Source organism: Microcebus murinus, chromosome 5 (assembly GCF_040939455.1).
Source record: "Microcebus murinus isolate Inina chromosome 5, M.murinus_Inina_mat1.0, whole genome shotgun sequence".
NCBI classification, from domain to species: Eukaryota; Metazoa; Chordata; class Mammalia; order Primates; family Cheirogaleidae; genus Microcebus; species Microcebus murinus.
In genome coordinates this window covers 85,413,015-85,440,638 of record NC_134108.1, presented here as the reverse complement: position 1 = coordinate 85,440,638, position 27,624 = coordinate 85,413,015, and the positions used below count along the sequence as shown (strand labels likewise).

The window sequence follows — 27,624 nt, the reverse complement described above, 5'->3', positions numbered from 1 at the left end:
ATACCCTGCTTTGGCAATTCAATATAAGAGTTATAACTAAATTCAGAGAAACATTCTATTGATTTCCCAGTTAAATCATCACCATCATCATCATCATCACTGAACATTGTATATATTTATTAATTGCTTTATATAGGGTAGGCACTATGTTATGGGTTTAACATGAAATGAAATACATGAAGCATTTTTCATTTCATCTTGATAATAATTCTGCAAAGTAGCTTCTATTGATATATCCATTATTAAAATGAACTGGCAGGTTTAGAAAGGTTAGGTGACTTAGTTGAGGTAATGCAGCTAGTGAGGGCAAAGCTATCTAGCTCAAAAGCCCTCCTCTCTTTTATATATCATATATGTAATATATAATAATAACATATATTACATATATCATAACCAAGACAAGTTCATAGCGAGAAGTAATTGATTTGGGCTCCAGAATTTGATTTTAGAAAGCTCTGAAGTTTTGTTTAACTTAGGAAAGTTGGCAGAAGACTAAAGAACAGAAACATGCACATTCTCTTTTCTGTGTATGTACACACATGTCTACATGCACATGTCTATATGCACATGTATATATGCTTGTTTCCATACATATCTATCTGCTTCATAATACAAAATTTCTTAAAGTTTTTTTTAAATTTTTGATAAACTCCTCACAGACAAATGGGAGGTTAGAATGAAATAGATAATTTGAATACAATGGGTTTCTCTACTAATGGAGATAAAGAATCTATTAATACTACCCTTTGAAAGCTATTCTTGTCAGTTAATAATAAATGATTGAAGTCAACCTGTTCTTCTGAAGGAAAATGTGTTATTTATTTCTTTATGATCTTCTTAAATACATTACATAAAAACAATGCATACAACATAGCAGATTTTAGACATAACTATTTACAGACTTAACTAATTAAAAATGGCATCCATCTAAATGGCAGAATGTTTTCTAGGAAAAGCAGTTACTATGAATGTTTAACTATTCATTGATTTCTCAAAAATAAATTGTGAAGCTCAGAGATGAGTCCCAGTTATAGTCAAGAAAAAAATAGCAAATAATGATAGAAAAGTACATGTTTGTTTTAAAATAAACTTGAGATTAATTTGTCTCATTTCTTTCAGAATAAACAAACTCATTTATTTGGCTAATATGAGCAATAGAAATGGTATTCAATCAGTTCTAAATCATTTTTTTTTCCGTTTTTTCTTTTTTTTACATTAATCCTGTTCCTTCTATACTAAATCATTTTTTAAGCTAGATAATTTCTGGGAACTGTTCATTTTTTTAGAAAATCTGAAATGGAAAATTCCTCTCACTGATCTGTTTTGTTCTCACACAATATTTATGAAATTTAATACTGCTCCATGGATTTCTAAAACCTCAAAATTCATCCATCTGTAAACCTCTCTTCTCTGTAATGAATCTTGGAATAAGAAAGAAGGGAAAATATGTCTTGGGATTTCAAAATGGATCTCAGAAGTCTAAAGCTTTAAAGCTCACATATTTGTTAACTCAGGTGGATCAACAAGTCTTTTCTCAAGTTCTGTTTACTTTTATATTGCATATAATCCTAACACATGTGATTATCCCTTTCAAAGCCATAACAGATTCAAAACAATAGATTAGAAGGGAAGAAATCGGGCTGCTTCAGATAGGCATAGCAACTATCATTAAAATTGATAATTGAGGGGAACATATCAAAAGAATTATATAAGTCATCAAATTAATGAACTCAAATTCTATATTAGTCTTGGATTGTACAGGGAAAAAATTTCATAATCTACTATACTGTAGAAAGGTTTGAAAACTGACACCCATCATAACGAACCACAGTCATAAATGTAACATTAAATTATTCTCAAATAAATTCTTGAAGTGAAGATATGTGTAATAAAAAGTAGAGTCTGAGTAATAAGTTATATACAAGTTTTATTCTACATAAACAAAAGTAGATTAGTTAGAATGGTGATGACCAAGGGACTTTATTTTGTGTTACCTAATCACTGCAGTGCCTCTTTTAATAGTAAGTTTGGTTGTTAGCTAACACATCAAGATTTAGATTAAAATGTTTGCTATGTAGTCACTACTAGAGATGTTTCAACTAATAGATTTAGTTAACAGACTTAACTGAACCTTTGGAATATCATTACAATCAGTCATTGATTATTTTTAATACTTTCAAAATGGTTTTAAACATTATGTTCAACCTCCAAGAGAAGCTATAATTTCATGTACTGATTTTCTGATTAGCAAATGTCAATATATAGGGAGAGTGACACTTCACTAAATTATTACAACAGTGAGGAAAATACAATATATTATCTCCCTCACAAGATGATTGGACTGGAAAAATTAGATTTTATTTTCTTTGTCTTAAAAACAAAAACACTGAAACAGTTGGAAGGCTCAACAGAGAATAGTACTTATAAAAGGAAGATGCTATGAAATGTGCTGCTAAAAAAGAGGATAAATCTTCAATTTTTCAGACAATTATTTCTCTTTTAAGGTAGCAAATAAATTGTGAATTTTCAGAACACCAGAAATAGAAACTTCTGTCTTTTAGCCCCAATATCACAGAAGTTTAAAGCTACTTAGATAACCAAGTAGAGTGGTTCTCAAGAAGTACACATAAAAATCACAGGGCATTATAAATTATCCAGGTCCCTATACCCACCTATTGAATCAGAATTTTAATCATGAATATTTTCAATGCAAACCTTCTGGTTATGAACAACCAAGTCCATCTCTTACATTTTATTGAAGAAGCTAATAAATCAATTAAAAGATCTAATAATTGCTTATGTATATTCTGGTACTAAAATAAAATAAACAGCTATATAGTCCTTAAAGTGATAAAATAAAACCATATATAGTAAATGAGTGAATAACATTATGCATTTTATGGTTTCAATAAGTGATTAGTAATAAATCATAGAAAAAAAACCCATGTCAAAGCCAGACAATTCCCAAATGTTTTCTCTTCTAAGTTGCTCTAAGCTTACAAGAAGTTTAATCTAATCAAATTTAAAAATGAATTAAAAAATCATCTTTGGAGGCTTAACATCTCAGACTATATTCCATAGGACCCAAGATTTAGTAATATTAATATACAACACAACCATAATAAAGGTTATATATAAGAGCTAAGACATTTGAGGATACGCAAATTTTGTCAAGTTATTATGTAACAGAGAAATCATTGAGAATATAATTTACCATTATGTTTCTTTTTTGTTTTTTGGGGTTTTTTTTGCTACAAAAATTGATGTTTTTCTTTTCCCCATTGTATTTTGAGAATTCTAAAGGTCCCAAGCTTTGACATTGAGTCACAGTCTCTGTGTTAATTTCCATTAAATGACATTAAGCAAGTCTTTATGGAGAGGGAGGGCATGAAAGATATGAAAGGTTTAGTATTTGGACAGAGAGCAATTGTTCTGATTGGAAATTTGTAATCTCAGAGAGAGAACAGAACCTAGAAGTTTCTGGTTTCAACTGGACATGGTGACAAGACAACTGGGACCTGACCACTGATTAGCTAAGCATCATGCACTTGAAAGGAGGGGTGTAGAGAAGGTCCTGGAAGTCAAATTTGGTATGCAAAGTCTAGAATCATTTGGCAGATTAATGTATTTTTGAAAGGAGCATGGAGATTCCACCATGGGCATTTTAGTAGCAGCCAAGATGAACCACATAGCAGGGGCTGTGCTGTGATCACTGGATTGATCTACTCCCAGTGTTTATAAACCCAATGAAAGGAAATGGGCAACTCCCCAATAACTGACATGGAATTTTCAACCATATGTTGAGTGAAGGTAAAGACAGTTTTATTTCTGTTTTAGAACACATATGAATTCAGTTTGTCTTTCACATCTGAATGTTTGGGAGAAAATTTAAACCTATATCATACCACTATATATGTGTACATATTTTTACATAGCTGTATAAGAACAAAAGCTTTGTTCTTTTACATGTTAGTTCTATTGCACTACTTTTGTTTCTTCTGCTGTTATCAAAATTAAACATTCATTATTCATGTAAGATACAGAGTAAAATGAAAGTAAAATGAGAGGGAAAATACTAGATTAATTTGCTCATACATATTTAAATAACCACAAAGAAATAGTTATTCTCAAATATACCTAACAAAGTTACAAGAGGGAATAAGTCTTACTGTACTCTTTCTTAACTTTTGTATCTCATATACTAGGTGCTCAAAAATTATTTTGTTTCTTCCCATTGTTTTCTTATGTTTACTGAACCATAAAGAAAGGAAAAGAAGAAAACTGGTTCATTGTTACAAAATACTTTTCATTGTAGTTTCAGTGTCTCCTGATTTTCTGCTTTTTTTTTCTAAATTCAATATCCTGATACTACAATGTAATCATAGGGAAATGGTGCAAATGTGAAAATACTAACTTAAAGCTTCACACATTCCAAGTTCAAAGAAGAAGTAAGCCTCATGTTGGTGAGACTGCTTAGGTTGATTTGGAGAGTCTACCCATATAACAAGTAGGCTGCTGACTCTTCAGGTAAATGTGAATGCCTTGTAGATTAAATAAAGTCATCTTTCAGTTTACAGGGATCATTAAATATTCTGCAGAAAATCCCACTTTCTGCTTTTCTAATTTTCTCTTCCATTTCAAAGCCTTCAGCATTTTAAGGTTTTTCTTCAACCATTGAGTTGGTGAAAGCAAGCAAATATAATATGAACCTCAAATAATTATTTATGATGATTCCAGGCTTTATGATTCCAGGCTTTATTTCAAAATTGTGACTTTTTAGTTCTTTTTCTCTTAGTTATCTTTGCAAATTTTTTGTTTTATTTTTATAAAATGTATTATTTTCCAATGATGTACTATTTAATCCTATACAAAAAGGCAATGTTTAACAAAATATCTGTGCAATGAAGAGTTAATTCAGCAGGCTTGATTGCCCATACCCACGTGTTCCAAAGGAAGGACTAGTCCTCTATTGGCTTCTCTGAGCTTTGGAACATCTGACTGACAGAAATGTCTTTAATACCTGAAAGCTTGAGCTCTGCCAAATAGTTTATGCTAATGAGATGTGATTTATGCTGAAAGCCTTTTTTTTTCCTATGCCTGGGGCTTTGGGCCATGCTGTATCAGCTTGACCGATACACGAGCAGAAGACTGATTAGCTGAGGTCAATTACACAGGTGCTTCATGGAGCCAGGACTGCCCCACAATAAAATCCTTAGACAACAAGGCTTAAGTGAGCTTCCCTTATTGGTAACACTTTATACATGCTGCTCCACATTGTTTCTGAGAAAATATTTTAAGCACTGCCCACGCAACTCCAATGGGAGAATATACCTAGAAGCTTGTGCTTGATTTCTCTTAGACTTCAACCCATGTGTCTCTCCCTTTGCTATTGTTAATGTGTAACTTTTCATTGTAATAAACCCTAACAAAAAGTAAAACAACTTTTCTGAGTCTTCCTTGGAAATTATCAAATCTGAGAGTAGTTTTTGGGGCCCCAGACAAAATGTCTGAACGCTATAAAATGCTTTTAATACTGTTTAATTTTTTAAAACAATCTATTGCCTCTGTAATACCTTCTCTTGAGAGGATAGCACCAATGCAGTGACATTTCTGTTCTTGAAGTTGATGTATGAATTATGGTTAGGAGATAGATAATTTTAATAGTCTCCTATGTATGTAAAAATATATTTGAACCAATTAATAAAATATGATAATCTAGTTAGTGAACCTTATTTAGTGTCAGAACTTTAATTATTTTTCAGCCCTGCCTCTTTCTGCTTTTCCTTTTTTCTTATTATAATGATTTCTGAAAGTAAGAGTCAAGATTTTAACCTGATACTAAAGTTGGTCTGAATAGCTTCTTACTGGCCATTTGTAAAATGAATAAATTAAAGAACATTATATATGAAAGTTCTATTATTTGGTATGATACAGCATCTAAATTTGTAGTCTCTGACTTCTCGAATGACTGGCTTAGTGTCATGCAGATGTGAGAACAATTGTGGCAAGGTCATGTCTAGACATAGATTCTTATGATTATGGGTATGAAGTTCTTTCTACTATAATAAACTCGTGTTATTGCTGAAGTTCAGGCTGAAGTCACAGGCTAAAATAAAGCTTAATCACATTATGGATATGTCACATTAGATGATTTTACTGCAAGTAAAAGGAAACCTGACCTAAGCCATATTAAACAAGAGGCCATACACGATCATATACAATTTGGTCCAGAGGTTAGACCTAATGAAGCTGGGAGGTTCAGTCAAGAATTCAACAGTTGATCAAAGGCTAATTTTCTTCCATCTCTCAGATCTGCTATCTTCAAGGCCATTCGTCTCATAAGGCTGTATCCTCCTTCCCCTACTTTAGGGTATGAAAATGGCAACAGCAACTACTTGCATAATATCCAGATGTTAGAAAGTCTACAAGAGATCTACCTACCTTTCCTTACATTCCATGGATAAGGAAGAAAACCTTTCCTAAGAAAGAACTCCTCCCTTGTCTCAGAGATCAGCATAGAGTCAAATGACTATCCCTAAAGAAATCCCAGAGAGTGTGATGAGATTAGCATGACTGACTCAGACAAAGCATCTAGCATGGAACAAGACAAAGTACCAGGACCGCCACACATACCTAAACAGTGGCTAGATGACCCATGGATCATCTCTGTTCCTGGTTACGGATATCCAAACGTTAGCTATAATTATTCATTTAGGTTTCTGCCTTCCTTGTGGGAAAGAAGCATTTGCCACAAATTATTCTTTCATTGTAAAAACAGTGTCAGTGCACTGACAGTTAAAATATGTTGATAAAAATAGGCTTGTTTTTCAAAGATTTCTTTTCTAACTTCAATTAGTGTAGTCCATTCGTGAAAATCAGTTCCATTGCTAAAGCATAAACTATAAGCCTATACTAGAATTGTAACATTGACTTGTGTTGTATGTCATTTATTTTCTGATGCCAGTCAGTGAGTTGAGTCCACCTTGAGTAGATATTTTTTATGTCAGGCTTCTTGAGAAATGAGGAGCCCGAGGGGATCCCATTGATTTGCCAACTGTGTCACAGTCCGTTTAAGGCAGAATGGCACATGCTTGTGACAAAAGCGATGACAAATGGATATGTACTGAAGAGACAGCACCAACATAGATAAGTGAAAGAAAATGATGAAAATACACAATGTGGATGAAAATAAAAATAAAATTTAAGATAATGAATGATAATGAATATATATATATATATATATATATATATAAGAATACTTTAAGTTAGATAAAAATAGGTGGCTGTAAGACTCTATTTATTTTATATAAAAATTATTTAAGAATAATGTTTGAAATTTTACACAAATTCAATAGTCAAGAGTTGTGAATCCAATGAATGAACCATTTGTTATATAGTATTTAAACCAACCTGTATAGCGTGGAGAATAGAAAATTTTTTACTACTCTTAAGTTTTTTAAAAGTTACTTGAGTTTCTGTTTTCTTATTGTAAGATATCATATGTATATACATATTGACAAACCACATAGGCAAACGTTCACTGCATTCATAAGGGTTACATTTTGTTAGTTCACATTAAGGTATATTAAATAAGATCAGCGGATACTAACGAGATGCAGATCTTTGCAGGTAGAATTGTGCTCACAGGCATTCAGGATACAGTCATCAATGTCCTGTTCACATCTCAGTCCAACATAGCCTGGATTGCATAAGCAGGAAAAGCCATCAACCACTGGAAACAACAGAAAAGAGAAAACTCTTAACATTCCTTTATCTAGAGTGCAAATAATGCTAATTACTCCAAAAATACTATAATCATCTACGCATTTCACTTTTAACCAAAGCAAGTGTGAATTCTTATATTTAATACTCTATTACACAGTCCTCTCCAATATTTTCTAAATAACTATCTTGTTCAGTTAATTTAACTAAAAAAAAAAAAACTTCAATTATTTGAAATAAGAACAATCACAGTGAACATTTGGTCACAATTTGCAAAGCAACAATGAAAATATCTGATTTTATTTTTTCTCTCTTGTTTTTGGAACTACACAATACATATGATAAATAGGTTACTTTTGTGTCATTTAACTTTCTTTGATTCCGGTTTAATAAAAAAGAAGTTAACTGGTTGGTTGTTAAAGTTCTATGTGTGACAAGAGACAAAAGTGCACAGTTATCTGAAAGTTGATATTGAACTACTTAAGCCTCAGTTAAAAAGAGCTTTCATATTTCACTATAATTGTTTAAAAATAATGATCTGAATGTGTCCTTCATTTTACCATTAATGATGAAAAAGAATAATGTCCGAAGCATCTCAAGGAAATGGTGACAGTATGAATTGTAGCTGGAGCAGGCTTCGATTTATGGCTGCTTGTAGTCAGTTCCCTGGGTTCTTCATTATCCCGAGATATACCATATGATCTACATTGCCACTCTTTCTCGTGCAGGCACTTGCTATTATGCTCATTAAATGCTTAGGTCCTGAGTGGCATCCACATTTTCAATGCACTGGAAGGAATTTAGCTACCTTCTAGACTTCTGCACCATGCTTTTGAACGGCTTGTATTAATATAACTAGGGCCTCTAAGGAGAAAAAGGCAGCCACAGCCATGAACAAGAGACAAGTGAGACACACAAGAACTGGCATCTCCTTAGATAGGATTTTATTTTTGTCTTATTAAATATTTTCTTTTTTCATTTAGCATCTAGGTTTTAACCTCTCACTGAATATAAATGATTAATAAATATACAGCTATAACTGTAAATAAGGTGATAAAATGATGTCAGTCTGTGCTTGTTTTTATGTTATACATGGCATTATATATTTAAGAAATTAAAACCATGTGTCATACAATATGTTATTATCTGTTATGAAGACATGGTGGAATACCATCAATCATAATAATATTTAAAAATATATTTGATTATAATTCAAGTTTGGATACTGATGCATATTGGCAAGTAACAAACAACTAGATCAAATTAACTTTCAGCATAGACATTACGTGCTAAATTATTTTTAAAGGCAAATGACAACAAAAGGTAACTTTGATTAACAAAGAGTCTGGAAAACAGACATTAGTGTTAAAAAATAAAGTATTCTTTTACTGGCAAGAAATGTACTTTCTAATGTTGACTGCTCTAGACTAAAAAGCTAATAAATGAACTATGTGCCAAAGAGAACCTGGGGGATTGAATTTGATACCAAAGGGAAATTGGATAATACAGAGAAAATACAAAAATGGGATTGTTGAAATATTTGAAATGGACAAACAATGGGGATTTTTCCTATATCTAATTTGTTAACTATGGGGCCATATGGTAGCTAATAACCACTTTATAGGAAATGCATTTTAAGTACATCATCTTGCTCATGGTGGTGGTGTTTTCTATCAGAAAATCCAGTCACTGTATTTGAATTCATTGTTGCTTATAAATATTACATACTACCATTTTAAGGCCCAATTTTCTTCAGATAGGCTTTCTATGAATCTAGATGTATTATTCATTTTATACTTAAATATGCACCAAGCATCTTAGATTGCTTATACTGAATGAAAGTTTGAGATATGATCAAATTTTATGGTGAAAATATAGAAGTATTTTAATAATGTATCAGAAAAATAGTGAACAATCATATAATGGTGTTTAAGATTTACAGATTCACATATACATACTAATGATTCTTTCTTGTATATAGTCATGTAATGAATACTATTAACTTGAATTCAGAAAGTTTGGCTTCCCAAATTATCTTATTTTGGAGAAAGTGTTAAGAATCCAGTGTCTTAGATTTATTCTTATAACAGCTTACACATGTATGATCTAATTTTTAATAAATATTTTGGCTCCCTGGAAGCTAAATATCCTTGGATAAAGTCCAAAATATATTACAAATAAGTCTACTATGCAGTATGATGTTAATAGATGAAGTATTCAGAATTTACATTTTTTCCAAAATTTTAATGATTTGAGAACCATTCCTATTACCACCAAACACATGTGGGCTTGAGCTCATAAATAATGTAATGCTCACTTATTTCAAGGAAATTTGAGAATTTTCAAAATTTAAAAACACAATCTTTAAAGTGCCAAACTCCTGGAAAAAAAATAACAATAATGATGATTTGCATCAGGAGTAGCAAACAAGTGGCATGGCACACAACCCACCAATCTATTTTCCTTAGCTAGCGCAGTGTTAAAAAGATTAATTTGATATTAGTATGTACATAGCTATTCCAGGTAGCTAGGACCTCATCATTGCCAGTTGTTTCATGTGTGGGCTTTTTCACTTAATTTAAAACATCCATTTGCCTCCATAAGGGCATGCATTTGCAGAGCATTGGTTTTAAGAAGGGAATTCATAATTTGAGTTAAATGGTACCATTTCTAAATAAAATTAAAATAACATGACTTTCTACTGAAATGGGGTTTATACTTAATATTATTTTAACCTTTTTTTCATTTACTGTGGGATCATGTAGAAATACATTTTAAAGGAGGTAAAATAAGGCAAAATATGGTGGACAGTTTTTTTCAACACCCTTATAGATCTTTTTTTTTTTTTCTCTTCATGTCTCTTAGCCACATTCAGTGCACAATGTCATTTCATTTTCCTGTGTCTCATCAAAAATTACTGACTTTAGGAATGTTCTTCCATAGGAAAATTTGTTCCAATATTCAATCTTTCTTTTACCTGTATCTTTTTTTCCTCCTATTTTTCCTTCTTCCCACTTTCTTCTTTTTCTTCAGGAAAATACATTTCAGTAGGGAGAAGTGTGTGTGCATGTGTGTGTGTGCATGTAGTAGATAGGCTAAAATAATGTGTTATTTTAAATACTATAAATAATGCTTTTCCATGCCTACAAATGAGTATTTTAGATATTCTACCATTTAAAATAAAGAAAAAGGTTAATTCTGACACTAGAACATAAAATCACACCGCATCTCAATATAAATGCAATTTTTCAGAAATGGGGGTACTTAGTGAAAATAATTGATATTGGCTTTGATATTTAAGGTAGGTTAAAAATCAGTAAACAATCATGGTTATACACTGAGCTCTTCCATTACTATGTCGGATTCTAAGTTGGATTGCTCTACAATAATTGTGGTGGCTGAACGAACTCACTGTCATAGCAATATCCATGCAGGCAAGGGCTGGAACTGCACTCGTTGATGTTGATCTCACAGCGTGTACCTGCAAAGCCCTTCCCACACTGGCACTGGAACCCAAGGGGAAACATTTCCAGATCCGTTTTCTCTATACATACAGCACCATTCTCACAAGGATTACCAGCCTCACAAGGCCCAAATTCACAGTGAGAACCTGGAAAGGAAAGAATCAAAGTGTCAGTGCTTATCTAATGAACCACTCATGCAACTACTGTCATTTATCTGGCATATTTCAGCATAAATGCATCCAATTTAGTCTCGATTCTTTCCACATTAGCATTGTGACTCTCTCTCTCTCTCTCTCTCTGCATTAAAATTTAAGACAGAAATGTTATTTATGATTTCTATGCTTCATCTAACAAAGTACCAGCAGGCAGCAATGTTAAGTGACAGCATTTTAAAAAATTTCTATTTTGTTTCTTTATACTTTCTACCTCTTGTTAAAAAATGTTCTCTGAAGACATTGCAATTAAGAAAGTACATTATTAATGATTTGATGCTCCCTGTGTTTTCTTTCTCATACCCTGGAGGTTGCTATCTCTATAAGCTTCGCTTGATGGATTTGTTGCTATCCCCAAAACAAGTCAACAATGAAAAAAAAAAAAAAGAACATTATAATAAGCTTTTAATCTTAATAGGAACACCTCAGTCCTGAAAATATGTTTTATCTTTTACTCAGAAAATGTAACTAGATAAAGCGATTGCCACTGTGTGAAATGCACACAAGCATTTAGAGATAAGAAATAGAATGCCTTGATCCCAGGGAATCCATATCAAATCAAAAGTGATGTGTAAACAACATCAATTTATTTATCAATACAAAATGATTATTCTGGTATCAGTTTTCAGGGCATAGTATAAATATTTAGATATTAGCCCTTTTAAAGTATTTAAATAATAGCATTTATTCACTAAGATGTATAGGATACATGTACACACTTAGGTTCTGAAAGTGCCTGGCTAAATACCTTAAAGGAGAAAATGTACAATAATCCTGAAATTCTTGAACTTCTCAGATTTTCTCAGTAATTTCACAACTTCAGGGATGGAAGTATAATAAAAAAGAATTTGGATAAGGAGTGAAATTTTCAAAGTTGAGAAGTACAGTGGCAGGTTGAAAATTCAAAAACTTCAGAATCCCTGTAATTCTCCCAATTCTAACCACAAGAAAAAAGATGAGAGGGCCTAGCTATAAGCTGGTGTAGATATCAACAATGTGTAGAGTCAAAGAACCAAAATGATATAGTTAGTGTCCATAAAATAAGAGCAATAAAAATTCAGAACTCTCAGGACTTCAATTTTCAAGTACAGCTAAAAAAAAAAAAAAGTAAAAATACAAAACTACTTCCTAAGTGCATTAAACTAAAAATGTCCTTCAATAAAAAATTCTATTAAGTAGCTACTGTTTTGTAAGAGCTATGTTAGGTAGTGTAGAGAAATTCAAATAGGAATGGACTTCTTCCTTGTCCTTAAACCATTAGGATATTGAAATGTATCACTAATGTTATATTTATGGATACTATTTTATCATAATGAAAGTATTATTTTTTTTGTAAAATAAGGGAAATTGCATTGAACAAACATTTGCCACAGATGCATAAAAATGAATGAATTGTCCTTAACAAAAAGTTCTTATGCATACCCTTTTTTTCTAATAATCTACTTCTAAATATTTAATTATGAGATGAGGTATTTTTCTTTGCTAGTGGGAAGTGAATTTAGCTGTCATTTTGTAAATAATTTCATGCATATAATCCATTCTGTAGCTGAACAATAATTCATACTCATATTTAAGAAAACACATATGATATTCTCTTTTGAAAAATGCATATGAATTCACTGTACTTCCATATCATGCTAATTTGTATATTAATTCAGTATACAAATATGAAACGAGCCCCTATAATGTGGCAAGCATTGTGTTAGATGATGGGTTTATAAACAATGAGGGGTTCAAACAGGCAATTAAATCAATACAGTGTAATAAAACATAAACATGATCAATTTCTCACGAGTCACTGTGGTGGGTAGAATTCTAATATTGCCCCCAAGAATCCCACCACTAATGTACATGCCCATATAAACCCCTCCCTTTAAATGCAGGTGAGATTTGTGAATATAATAGAATATCACTGCCATAACTATTTTACATTACAATGAAGAAAGGATTTGTGGATATAATTAAGGCTCCCTAATCAAAGGAGAGTCTATCAAAAAAGTGAGATTATCCTGAGTAGACTTGACCAAATCGTGTGACAGTTTATAGAAGTCAGAGTCATCATCATATTTGAAGAAGCAAAGCAAAAGCTGTGATGTACAGACTGTCACATGACAGGAAATGGCAGATGGGCCCTAGGAGCTGAGAACACACTGAGTAGACAACCATTAAGGAAGCAAGACTGGAGTTATAAAACGACAAGGATGGAGAGTCTACCAACAACCAGTAAGTTTGGAAGAAGAAACTGGACTTTAGATTAACTCACAGCCCTGGCCAACAGCTCGGTTTCAGTCTGGTGAGACTATGAGCAGAGAATTCAGCTAAGCCATACTCAAACTTCTGATTTACAAAAATTACGAAATAATAAATGAGGGTTGTTTTAAGTATTTAAGCTTATGATAACTTGTTATTCAACATAGAAAACTTACAGAGCCAAATATAAGGGCAACTGAGGCATCCTAAGTGCTACCAGAAAGCTTTCTAAACAGATGATATTTAGAGTGAGTCCTAAAAAATTACCACACATTATCAAGGTTATGCATGCGGGATGCAGAAGGCATGGGGAGTGCTTTCTATTACAAAAAGATGAGGGCCAGAAGCTGAGAAAGTTCAGGAAATTGAAAACAAGTCATTGTGAATGGAACACAAAATGCAGGAAATAAGGAAATGCATTAGCACATTTCACTGACCATAACATGCCACCGAGTTTAAGGGAGCTTTATCTTATATACCACTAAGGGTAGTGTGATAGAACGAATAATGCCCTCCCATTCCCTTCACCACCCTCCCCTTCAAAGATATCTGGAATGTCTTAATTCCAGAAACCTGAGAATGTTACCTTAGATAACAAACAGGAATTTGCAGATGTGATTAAATCAAGGATTTTGACATGGTGAGATCATCCTGGTTCATCTGGGTAGGCCCTAAATGCAATCATAAGGGTCCTAGGAGGGCCCTTACAAGAGGGAGGCAAGAAGTGAAAGGATGGAGGAGATGTGAAGATGAAAACAAGACTTTCCTGATACAAAGAAGGGGCCATGGGCCAGGGAATACAGGTAGTCTCTAAAACCTGGAAAAAGCAGTGAAATGGAAGTCTTCAGAAAGAAGACAACCCTGCAAAACCTTATTTTAGATTTCCAGCCCCCAAAACTATAAAATGATAAACTTGTGTAGTTTTTAGTGTGTGACAATTAGTTACAGCAATCATAGGAAACTAACGCAGAAAGCAAAATTTGTCAATTGAAATTTGAAAGTGATTAAAATATTATTTAAAGATATTAAGATATCATTACTGTAAAAATGCATCCCCTTTTCAAAGATGTTTATGTTAACATATGATATGTTAGTTATTACACTAACATGTGATAAATACAAGGATGTGTTAAATGAAATTTACTAATTTGAACTATCTCTGTAGATTGGGACAATATCCTAAAAGGCTTAGTGATTCATAGGATTTGGACCTGTGCACATTGAGGAGATGTTGAAAGCTTTCCTAAAAAAGTGGGAAAGAAGTATAGTTGATCTTCTCACACTGATAATCACACTCTATTTCTTAATTGTATTTAAAAAATATATGTTTCTGTTTTTGAGGTTTTATTTTGCTGAAAATTATATTTTTGTAAAGCTAAGAAACTAAAGTAATATACATTTTATTTGTATACATGTTCAGTAGAAAAAATTTAAAACCTGTTTTTATTAGTTTCCTTTTACAATGTCATCAATTCAGAAAATAACAAGTGCTGAGGTTCCCACTGAAGTTGTATTGGTAGTAGAAATGTGCATTTACCTCTAATTGAAAACTACAAAATAAAAGAACCATATTTTCCTCTAATTGCAACTTGTATCAAATTAGTATGTCACATTTAAGTGTATGAATCACATTTATATCAAGTTCTCTATGATGTTAAATTTCTTAAAAAACAATATTGTTTTAAGCACACTAAGTGAATATAAATGTTTATAACAATGTGAAAATGCTAAAACATGATTCCATATGTCTAGTAGCTTGAAATTTTCTTTATGATTTAGACAAACTTAAAGAAAAAAGGCTGTTTAAAATGTTTAACGTGATAGCAGAATTCAGATATTTATAAAAACATGGCAATGTTTAAAGTATGTAAATAATGATTTATAGACAACATTTCTGTATAGGAGGTGTCATATAGAATGTGTAAATAGCAGAAACAAAAACATAGTGGCATTCACCATATAGATAAGTAGAAATCAAGTCACCCAACTTCTATAATCTGCAACAAAAATATGAAAAGATTAGACTGGATATTATAAATTCCATGAGGAACTACTGTCTATACACTATATATCTCATAATTGTGTAAACTGTAGTTCTTCATGGAGCATACCTCAATGCATTAAAGATGTGTCCTCTTTATATCCTCATAAAACTCATTATGAATCTATTATCTAAATTCTAAGAAAAAGACAGTGCCTTTTACTAAACAGATGAGCCAACTGACACTATATATGTTTAATGAACATTAAGTGATAATGGACGTTAGGTGGACATTTTGTGCATCGTAAAAGACCAGTGATGGTTGCAATTTCACAGAAATCAATGAAATTGGAGCAATGATTTGTTTTGGGAGGAGATACTATTTTTTCTTCTCCCTCTCGCTCTCCCTCCTGACTCCCCAGCCCTTACTTCAGTTGTGCAGATTTCTTCTCAAATCTAGCAATGATCAGTGAGACAGGAAGCAATGGAAATGACCACATTTTCCCAATAATCCTTAGAAATAATATTCTAATGGCAAATGTTGTAGATGTATTTTTATAAATATTGCTCCTAAATTGAAATCTATAAATTTTATTTATTTATACAACTCTGAGAAAGCAAATTGCCTTTCCAGATTGAATTTAAACATACAAAGTCAATTACTTTAATTTTAATTTTATAATTTACTCAGAATTCTCATTCTTTAGACAAAGCAAACCTTCAAGTAGGAAAAAAGAAAAAAAAATCCATGTTCAGATATGTTCTTTAACTAAATAAATATGTAACAAACAAAATTACTTTTGTCACTTTTACATGTTAGTAAAATATTTTGGAAGGCAGCTATGTTCACCACTATACCACCAATGCACTTAAATATTTTTCGAGTAATTAAAGTGAGAAAGAATGAAATAGCCCTGCCCTAGTATCAAGTGAGCTAGACTGGCTTCACAATCTGGCCAGTCTGTTTTTCTGTTGAACATAAATAATTTCATAGACCACTCCATGTTCATCATGGAACAAAATAAAAATAAGATCATTCCACATATGACATAGTACAATGGAGGGAGGGATAATGGAGATATATCAAAGCAAAGTTTTTATATATATTAAAAATTAAGTTAGCACTAATTTGAACAAAATTTCTTTAATATGCTTAATTGTAACTTCCAGGAAATATGGTAAGAAGATAATTAAAAAACTAATATAGGCAAAGAAATAACAAGGGAATCAAAATTGTACTCTAGAATATGTTTATAAAGACAATAATGGAGAATAATGGAACAAAACCAGATAAGACATATAGAAAAAGTTGCAAAATGACAGGTATTAATCCTCCATATCAGAAATTATATTAATTGAAAGAAGTCAGTATCAAAAGGCCATATATTTTATTTATATTAAATGTCCAGGATAGGCAAATCTATAGAGGAAGAAAGCAGGTTAGTAGGGAGGAAGGTGTGGAGTGGCTGCTAATGTTTATGTTATGAGTTTTATTTTGGTGGTGACCAAATGTTCTTATTTAGATTATCATGATGATGGTTGCATGATTCTGCAAATATGCTAAAATTCATGGAATTGTTTACATTACAGAGGAAAATCTTATGGCATAAGAATTTTATCTCAATAAAGCTATTAAAATATAGTAAATTAATATTCTCTTCTTAATAATTTTAACTGATATCCATGTTAAATCTTGGTTGTTCTCGGTTACCTTATTCATTACTTGGTACAGGGGAAGACTCAGTATCATACATACAATAAGAAATTCAATTGAATTCCTGAATGACTTTTTTTCTCTACCATTGCAGCAGATATCCTACTTTAAAATTAAAGACATTCTGAATTTCAAAAGCTAGGGTTTTGAGGGAAAAAAAATTGTTTAAACCATTGTTGTAGCAGTTGTTTTATTTTTGTTGTTTTTGGTACAGTGGTAGTGGCAGTAGATGTACTGCCATTGAAGCAGTTTGTCTATCCAAAAGAAATAAGAGAAGAAAGAGAAAAAATTCATAATTCACACAATTTTTAGGGAAAAAAAAGAACTTAAAGACACACACACAAAACAAACCTATCCTTTACAGGGTTATCTTCTGGTTTTGGAACCAGTTGAGGCAGCATGGGCAGACACAGGAACTCCCCAGACAGACGTGCAAGGACAGAGGAGACTTAGGTTTGCTTGTAGCCTGGTATCACATGATCAGTCTAACAAAGAGTATGCACCTATAGTTTTGGGGCAACAATAAGGTAGAAGTGAAGTATCACAAGAATTGGTACTGACTGATTAAAACTATGATGCTCAAATGGGGATAGTGCCCACTAGGGTTTGGGGGAGGGGGAGATACACATCTTAGGGTTGTGGAGAGCATAGTGGGGGTGGGGGTAAGAGGGAATACATCTAAACCTTCCAAGGGAAAGGCTAAGATATACAATGTAACCCAAAAGTCAAAAAAAGGGAAAAAAACAAACAAACTTTTATCGGGTGGTGGGCAAATGGGAGGGGGGAGGAGGGGAAGAATTTACACTTACAAAATAGGTGCAATGCCCACCACCTGATAGTAGGACATGCTTGATGTTTTGGTAAGGCTGGCGGAGGGAGGGCGTGGGGAGGAATGGCAGGGGCAACATATGTAACCCTAACAATATTTGTACCCCCATAATATGAAAAAATAAAAAATAAAAAAAAAGAATGGAAACACAAGCACCACATATACTCACCATTTAATTGGTTAATTGATCAACATTTATGAGCACATACAGAAGTAACATTCATAGGGTGTTGGGCAGGTGGGAGGGGGAGGAGAGGATGGGCATATTCATACCCAATGGGTATAGGTGCATGATGTCTGGAGGTTGGGTGTGCTTGTAGCTCCAACTTGGTTGGTGCCAAGGCAATATATGTAACCAAAGGGTTTGTACTCCCGTAATAGTCTGAAATAATAACAATAATTTTAAAAAGGTAGAAATGGCAATTGGGCAATCAAATGGCAATAGGTTGATATAACCTTTCCCTGCATACTACCAATACTGCTGCCACCATCTTGTTAGCAGAAAGATAAGATGATTCCTAAATTTTTTGGAGTGAGTGTGCTGACTGACATGTTTCCCAGGGAGGCTTTCTTCAGAGAAGGATGGAATGGATCTCTAGCAGATGTCTGAAGGGTTGAAGCTTTGATCTTGCTAACCAAGGGGATTTTCAGGGTAAATTCAGCAACTGTGAAGGCTAAAGTGAAAACACATTAGGAGGTGAGGCAAGCTTGAGAAAATGAGAGAATCATCTTGAAGGGACCAAGAAAAGAGAATAGGCCACAATTACCTACAATCTTGATGTCACAGAGGACACTATCATGGCAGAAGAGGGCAAACAGACTAACTCCTATAAGAAATTTCAATAGACTCCGAGAAAACTCAGTTACAAAACAAAAATTAAACAATTTTCTTCAAGCCATCATATTACATAAACCACCTACAAACTCAGATGCCACAGCGCAGAGAGGAAAAGAATCAGAAGAGAGAGAAACCCCCACCCAAAACACGCTGTATTAACACAAAGAAGTCAGCATTTACCTGGGAATAACCAGCCATTTTATATCACTCATATTAATTGACCATATATTAATGACTATATATTAATGACCACATTACCATTAATAGGATGAATTTTACATCCTCAGCAGAAATAGGGCATCCAATGGTATGTCAAGATCAAATATAAAAGGAAGTTGATTATCTATAAATTTACATTTTTAATACTGTATGTCTTGGTCTCAGTATGTAAACTTCCATATGTTGACCTTCAATTTAATGAAGGGCATGCATGCTTGGGGACAACTGCCCCTACTTCTTACTGCTATGATATGTTGTGTAATATTGGGGGATTAGGATCAGTTAAAAATAATACAAAATCTTCTGCTTCATAAGTAGAATAGTAAGCATTTATCAGGGAACCACATTCTAGGAGTTCAGCCTAACTCCTTGTCTATTCATTTTCCCAAAACCATATCATAATCCCACTGAAAGGGTTAAATTTTTAAAGATTTTTTTCTTTTTTTCTGAGAGAAAACATTTAAATTCAAATTTCTGATTAAAACATGGTACATAGCAGTCCAGTACATTAAACACTCTCAAGTAAAAAAATGGTGGGTGATTTTAAAAGTTTGAAAAGTAGGGTAATACCAGTCAAGACCAAAGGAGTCTCCTGTTGTTACATACCACAGCCCACGGTATAAAGCAAGAACAAACTTCAGTCTCCCCAGTGGTCTTGTTTTGTCATCATGTTTTACAAAAGTAACTTTAACTTTGGAAAATAGTTATTCATATAAATCTGTAGCTTTTATAAACTTTTATTGTGGTAAATAAAGCACAAAGATAACAACATAATGAAAACATTTCTGGTTTTCATATAGTTAGGGAGCTTTGATTCACTGAGGAGGCACACATTATTTAGGTAACATTCATAAGGATAATAATTCCTTAGAAGTTAAAGCACTCCAGGTACTGTTTTAAGTGTTTTCTACAGCCCACTCATTTTGTCCTCACGAAGAGCCTGAGTGGGTACTGTCTTATCCCCAAATTTAGGTGAGGAAGTGGAGGGCAAGGCGATGTCAGGAGGCAAGCCAGTCTTCTGCCCAGGCCCACAGCCCAAGTCTGTGAATTCAGTCTCAGGGCAGTGCTGCTCCCCACACCCCCAGTTCTTCAAGACTATGTTTCTTTTAACTCTTAAGACATTGCAGATATTTTCATGTAAGTAAACTTAAATTAAAAATTAAAAATCCATTTTTGCTTCCTATTTAGTCGCAGATTTGTCCCAAAGTTGGAAATAATAAATATATTTTGATGAATACCATTGCTTTAATTTCTGAGCTTCTATGCAAGCAATAGATTCACATGGCTTTTAAAAATATCCCAAATATGAAGTTCTAAGAACTAACATTTTCTATTGTTTGAAAGTGTTCCAAGGTGATTTTAAAAATAACCTTGGAAAAGGTAAGCTATACTTCTAAGCTTTCACTGAGTATTATCAGTCAAATGATTAGTTTCAGCAATTTCATGCCATAAATCCTCAACTAGAGTGATTAAGGGTAGTCAATTTAGGTTAAAGTCTGAAATTGAATCAAACAGAATCAGATAAATACCTATACCTTATTCCTACATAAGAAAAGTTTTCTAGTATATGAAAAACATTACTATATTTTGAGAAATGTTAATTCACATTTAAATTTACAAGGAAATATTCTTACTAATAATTTATATATTGTTTAATAGAGTGTATTTGTGTCTGTCATAAAATTGAAAATCAATATGTATTACCCACAAAATATATATTTGATAAAGCACACTTAGCTATAGCAAATTTTAAGAGTTCCAAATTCCCTCAAATCTATTACATTAAACACTTAAGCCATCAAATGTCAAAAAGGAGCAATTGCATATTACTCACATAAAACAACAGAGGGAGAAAGCACATATCATGCTTACCAAAAATTGCAATGATGAAAATGAATTGGTTTTAAACAATGAATTTTAATGAATGTATAAATCGGGATCCTTTCGTTGCTGAGAAATACAAAATGTTTTACTCCAGTTTTCTAATCTATTTAATTTGCCTTCATGCATTAAGAGAATATACGTTATTCAAGTAATAAAAAATATCTGGAAATAATTATTTATTTAGCAAATGTACAATATCTGCACTTGGTGTAAGATTTGAATTCTGGGAGACATGATATTCCCACCATCAACGAAGACAGTTTAGGTTGTTCTGCTTCACAAGCATTTAGCATTGTCTGTCATTTGGGTTTTGTTTGTTTAATTTTAGCCATTCTAACAGGTATGTAGTACTTACTGTTGAATACTAAGGTAAATTAAGTTAACTTTTAATTATAATATTGCTTAAAGCTCACAGAAAAATTTAAAAATAGTGCAAGAAACTTCAATACTACAGTCCCAAATTGTTTATATTTTTCGATATTTGCCTTAATATTTCCTCCCTGTTTACTTATCTATATTATGTGAATTTCTAGTATATGACATGATATATTATCTATATCATAGGCAATTCTTTTTGAGAACCATTAGAGGGAAAGTTTGAAATATTATGACTCTTTGCTCTTAAGTACTGCAATATGTATTTTCTAAGAAGAATGTAATATCTTACATCTTCACAGTACAATTACCAGAAAACACTATTGACTATAGTTAATGATAATGTATCATGTTCTTGAAAATTACTAGGAGAGTAGATTTTAAGTATCTGGACCTTGATATTTTGTATATAACACTCCCATCATTTTGTGAAATATCTTTCAGTTTTGATTTATCTGATGTTGTCTTTTTATTCAAATTCAGGTTTTATGTATAATACTTTTGGAAGAAATAAAACCGAAGTGATATGGTGTCCTCAGTGTATCTCAGGGGACATTTCAATTTAGTTTGTTTTAGTATTTGTTATATTGTTCCAATAAAAACTTATAATTTGTCCATTTGAGCTTAATAATTTTAGAGAGTTATTTTTAAATGATATATCCATCTTGTTTCTTATGAACAACTCACCCACTAGTTCTAGCAATCATTAATGATTTTGTAACTATCATTACTTTCATATATACGTTAATTTTCTGCTATAAGGAAGAGCTTTCCCTTTACTCCTCTCTATGTATTTGTCTATTTTTCAATTCACCTTATATTTCTATAAGAATTGACTCATTTATTATATTATTCAGTGAATTATAATCTATTAACTTCATTATTTTATTTTTCTCTGTCTTCAAACTTTGTTTTTAATAATTGAAATTTGCTAAAAGCTGAAGTTTCTTTTTTAATTTTTAATTATTATGGGTACATAATAGTTATATATCTTTATAGGGTACATGTGATGTGTTGATACAGGCATACAATATGAATTAATCAAATCAGGCTAAGTGGGGTATCCACCATCTCAGGCATTTATCATTTCTTTATGTTAAGAATAGTCTAATTCCAGTCTTTTGGTTATTTTAAAATTTACCCTAACTTACTGTTGATTATAGTCACTTTGTTGTGCTATCAAGTATTATTCATTTTATCTAACTACCTAACTATATTTTTACACCTATACAACTATATTTTTAGTGCTCAAATTTTCTAATATTTAGCCATTGGAAGTCCTTTCCAGCTGTCCCCTGAGTTCTTTTGATAAATTCTCATTTTTTTGAGTACTTCTTTACCTTCTAATGCAAAAAGATATTAAAGGCTTATTTTATACCTTCCTTGTTCCAGACATGGGATTTATCTTTTCTCTAAAAAGCCATGGTTCCTTTAAGTAGAGAATGATATTTAGAAATCAAGATCTGGGTAATAGTAATACTTACTTATCAAGGGACAGAAATAGGAAATATTGATGTATGTATGTGTGTGTATGTATACCTGTAAAACATATATGCATACATATATTTATATCTATTGATATATATATATGTATAGACATATGTATGCAGACACATACTTATAAGCACATATCAGGTTCATACTGATCATTATACAGCATGGGTTTGAGTGGTGTACGTCTACTTATTCGTGGATTTCTTTTAAAAAAGTTACACCAAGTATGCCTGCCTCCCCTTCCACTCCTCCACCCCTCCCTTTCACCCCTGACATGCCTGAGACAGCAATCCCAATTCTTCATCTTCCTCCTTCCCATCCTACTTAATGTGCCAATGACAAGGATGAAGTCTCTCATGATCCTTTTCCACTTAATGAATAGAAAATATATTTTATCTTCCTTATGATTTTATTGATAAAATTTTCTTTTTTCTAGCTTTATTTTAAGAATACAGAATATAATATCTATAACATATAAAGTTTGTATTAATTGCTTTTAATGTTATCAGTAAAGCTGTTGGTAAACAGTAGGCTATTAAGTTTGGTGAGTCAAAAGATATATGCAGATTTTTAACTATGTGGGGGTTGATAACCCTAACTCCCCACATTGTTCAAGGGTCCTCTGTATACAATTTCATCCAATCTTCCAATAGCATTAGGAACATTATATGATAGTATAATATAATAAACACATGTATGTACATATATGTATACATATTTATATTTATGTTTCTATGTCTATTATTAAAATTCATGAGTTTATACTCATACCTCCAATTTATAGACACTACCTCAGGGTGCTTTTTAATTCTCCTTTGCATATTTGTGAATTCCTTCTCCAACTGTGAGAAATCTAGCTTCCATTAATCTCAATATATTTACTAATTTGCTCAAGGCCATAATACACAAGAAAAGATTTAGAATTGCTAACCAAAACCACTGCAAAAAGAAAACCTAATGAACAATCAATTTACAGTTCTGTTTTTAGATAAGATTTACATATAATAAATGCATAAATTCTATGTGCACATTAGATGGGTTTTGACACATGCATATACTCTTTTAACTCACGCCCCTTTAAGATATAAAACATTTCCATATACTAAGAAAATTCTTCATTCCCTTTCCAAATCAACCTTGTTCCTGGAGGCAACCAGTGATTTTTTTGCTATCTGTGAAAAAATATAAGTGGAATCTTACTATAGGTTCTCCTTTTTGTCTATCATCTTTTGTTCAGCATAATGTTTGGGAGTTTTGCATGTGTCAGTACTTTGATCCTTCTTATCACTTATAGTCCATGGTACATATATATGATTAGTTTATTATTTTCACATTAACAGACATTTGGCTTGTTTCCAGATTTGAGTTACAATGAATAAGATGGTTATGAACATCCTTGTAAGTGGCTTTTTGTAGACAAATACTTTCATTTAACTTGGCTATATACCTAGGAGTCAATTGTGCTTAGATAGATCTATAACTTTAAAAGTAACTTCTAAACTGTTTTCCGAAGTGGTGGGATTTTTTTTTTCATTTTAGTTTCTATCAACAATTTTATCCTGTATCACTATTGTATGAGAATTCTAGTTATTTCATATTTTAATAACAAGTTTTTATTAATTTTAGACACTTTAAAGGAATATCTACAATGGTTTTGTTTTGCTGTTCCCTGAAGATTAATAATCATAAGATTTTTTTTTATTTGCTTTCTTTCATTGTGAATGGTAGTTCCAGGTATTTGCACATTATTTTTATTTATTTATTCATTTTTACTTTTTAAAATTTATTTTTACTTTTTTATTTCAGCATATTATTGGAGTACAAATGTTTCGGTTAAATATATGCCTTTGCCCCACCCGAGTCAGAGCTTCCAGTTTGAAGCTTTAAGTCCATTTCCCAAATGGTGAGCAGTGATTTCTGTACATTGATTTTGTAACCTGACACTTTGCTGAATTTATCAATTCCAGAAGTCTCATGGCAGAATCTTTGGGGTTTTCTGGATATAAGATCATATCATCAGCAAAAAGCAATAGTTGAACCTCTTCTGCTCCCATATGGATGCCAACCCCAAATCCAGCAGAAGAAAAGAAATAACAAAGATCAAAGCAGAAATAAATGAAATTTATAATAAAAGGGTATACAGAAGATTAATAAAATAAAAGTTGGTTCTTTGAAAAAATAAAGAAAATTGACATATTTTTGCTAGATTAACAAGAAGCAGAAAAGAAAGGACTCTAATAAGCTCAATGAGGAATGAAAAAGGAGAAATTACAACTGATACCACAGAAATACAAAATATCATCTATGAATTCTATAAAAACCTCTGTATACATAAACTTGAAAGTGTGGAGGAAATGGACAAATTCTTAGAAACATACAAACTCCCTAGGCTTAATCAAAAAGAAATAGAATTCCTGAACAGACCAATATCAAGTACTGAAATTGAAGCAGCAATAAAAATATTCCTAAAAAGAAAAGTCCTGAACCAGATGGTTTTATGCCTGAATTTTACCAAACCTACAAAGAAGCCCTGGTGCCTATCCTGCAGAAATTATTCCACAACATCGAGAAGGAAGGAACACGCTTTATGAAGCCAATAACACTCTGATACCAAAACCAGGAAAGGATGCAACCAAAAAAGAAAACTATAGACCAATATCCCTTATGAATATAGATGGAAAAATTCTCAAAAAAATCCTAGCAAACTGAATTCAGGTGCTTATCAAAAAAAAATAATCCATCATGACCAAGTGGGGTTCAACCCAGAAATGCAGGGATGGTTCAACGTACACAAATATATAAATGTAACTCAACACATAAATAGAAGTAAAAATAAAGACCATATGATACTCTCAATAGACACAGAAAAAGCATCTGACAATGTTCAGCACCCTTTTTTATGATACAAATGCTTAACCAAATAGGCATAGACAGGAATTACCTAAAGATGATACAAACCATATATGACAAACCCACAGCCAACATTATACTGAACAGGTCAAAATTGAAAGCATTTCCACTTAGAACTGGAACCAGACAAGGTTGCCCTCGATCACCAATTCTATTCAACATAATGCTGGAAGTCATAGCCAGAGCAATTAGACAAAGGAAGGAAATCAAGGGCATGCATATTATTTTTAGTGTTTTACTTTATTTTATTAAATTCTAGGTGCTTTATGTACATTCCACCTTGATTCCTTTGTTAGATATGTGTTTACATATATTTTACTAGACATGCATTTGTATATGTTTATCTATTTATTTTCTTAATGGTATCTTTGGTGAGCAAAATTTAAATTTTGTTAGTCTAAATTATCATTTTTTCTTTAATGGTTTTTGATTTCTTTACATTTTCTAATAAAAAGAAAGCATCCTGCTAGGTCACAAAGAATTTCTCCTACATTTTCTCCTTAAAGCTTTATAGTTTTAGCTTTTACATAATGATCAATGATCATCTAAAATTAATGACTTTGTGTATGGTGTGAAGTAGAAGTCAATTTCATTTTTTACCATGAGAATATACATTTCTTCTACTATCATGTTTTGAAAAAAAAAAACAAAACTTTTATTTTCCTATTAGTGCTTTGGACACTTTGTTGAAAATAAATTAATTGTATATGTGGTTCTATTTTAAAATTTTTCACTTTCATTGATCAAATTGGCTGCTATTGGCCAATAACATAACTTTCTTGAGATTAAATTATGAATTCAGTATAATTTCTCGAGGTTTGTTCTTTTATTTCAATAGATTACTTTTGTCATTATAGGTTTATATATTTCCATTGTTTAAACCAAGTCATCAATTTTTTAATAACCTCTATTTGCATTATAACAGGGATTACATTGGATCTATGAATCATCTTAACCATGGTGATTCTTCTAATATATGGTTAGGTTACATTTTTCCATCTCATGTATATTCTTTAATTTCCTTCATTGGAGTTTTATAGTTTTCTGCATAAATACTTTCCTTTTCTTATTTTTTAAAAATATTAACTTTAAGTAGTCTATGCTTTTTCATATTGTATAAAAATAATTTTTAGAAAGTTTTGTTTTCTAATCTCAACCTAAGCCTAATGCTATGATAGAGGAACACTCTTAGTGTCTTAGCAGAGAGTATATATTTTACATCTGAAATGTTTGTGTGATAGAATCTTGCAAAAGTGTTACTTTGGCAATTTTGAATTATGGATCTTAAGAGACTGGCACTTTCTAATTTATTTCTCTTGAAATGCTTGCCCTAGAGCAAGCTCTTAACCTCAGCACTAGTGATATTTTTACCAGTTACTTTTTTCTTGTTTGCAACTTTCTTATTCATTGTAAAGTGTATACCACACCCCTGACCTCTATGTTGAATTCATTTGCTAGGTCTGTACCACACGCTGGTAGCTAAAACAATAGAAATTTATTCTTTCACAGTTCTGAAAGTTAGAGGTCCAAGATCAAGGTCTTGGTAGGATTGGTTCCTTCTGAGGAACATGGGAAAGAATCTCTTCCACTACTCTCCTCAGCTTCTAGTGTTTTTCTGGATATCTTTGGTATTCTGTATTTGTAGAAGTATCAACTCAATCTTTTCCTTCATCTTCCTTCATGTGGCAGTGTCCCTCAGTGTGTGTCTGTGCCTAAATTTTCCCTTTTGGTA

The 27,624-nt window shown here is 32.1% G+C and overlaps 1 protein-coding gene across 1 annotated transcript in view; it reads right to left on the bottom strand.

Moving 5' to 3' along the window:
- Positions 1-27,624, bottom strand: part of EYS (EGF-like photoreceptor maintenance factor) — a 1,642,296-nt gene that overhangs the window by 1,084,184 nt on the left and 530,488 nt on the right. The window contains 1 exon segment of the mRNA XM_020287130.2: positions 7,611-7,732. Within this exon segment, the coding sequence (XP_020142719.2) occupies positions 7,611-7,732 (122 nt within the window).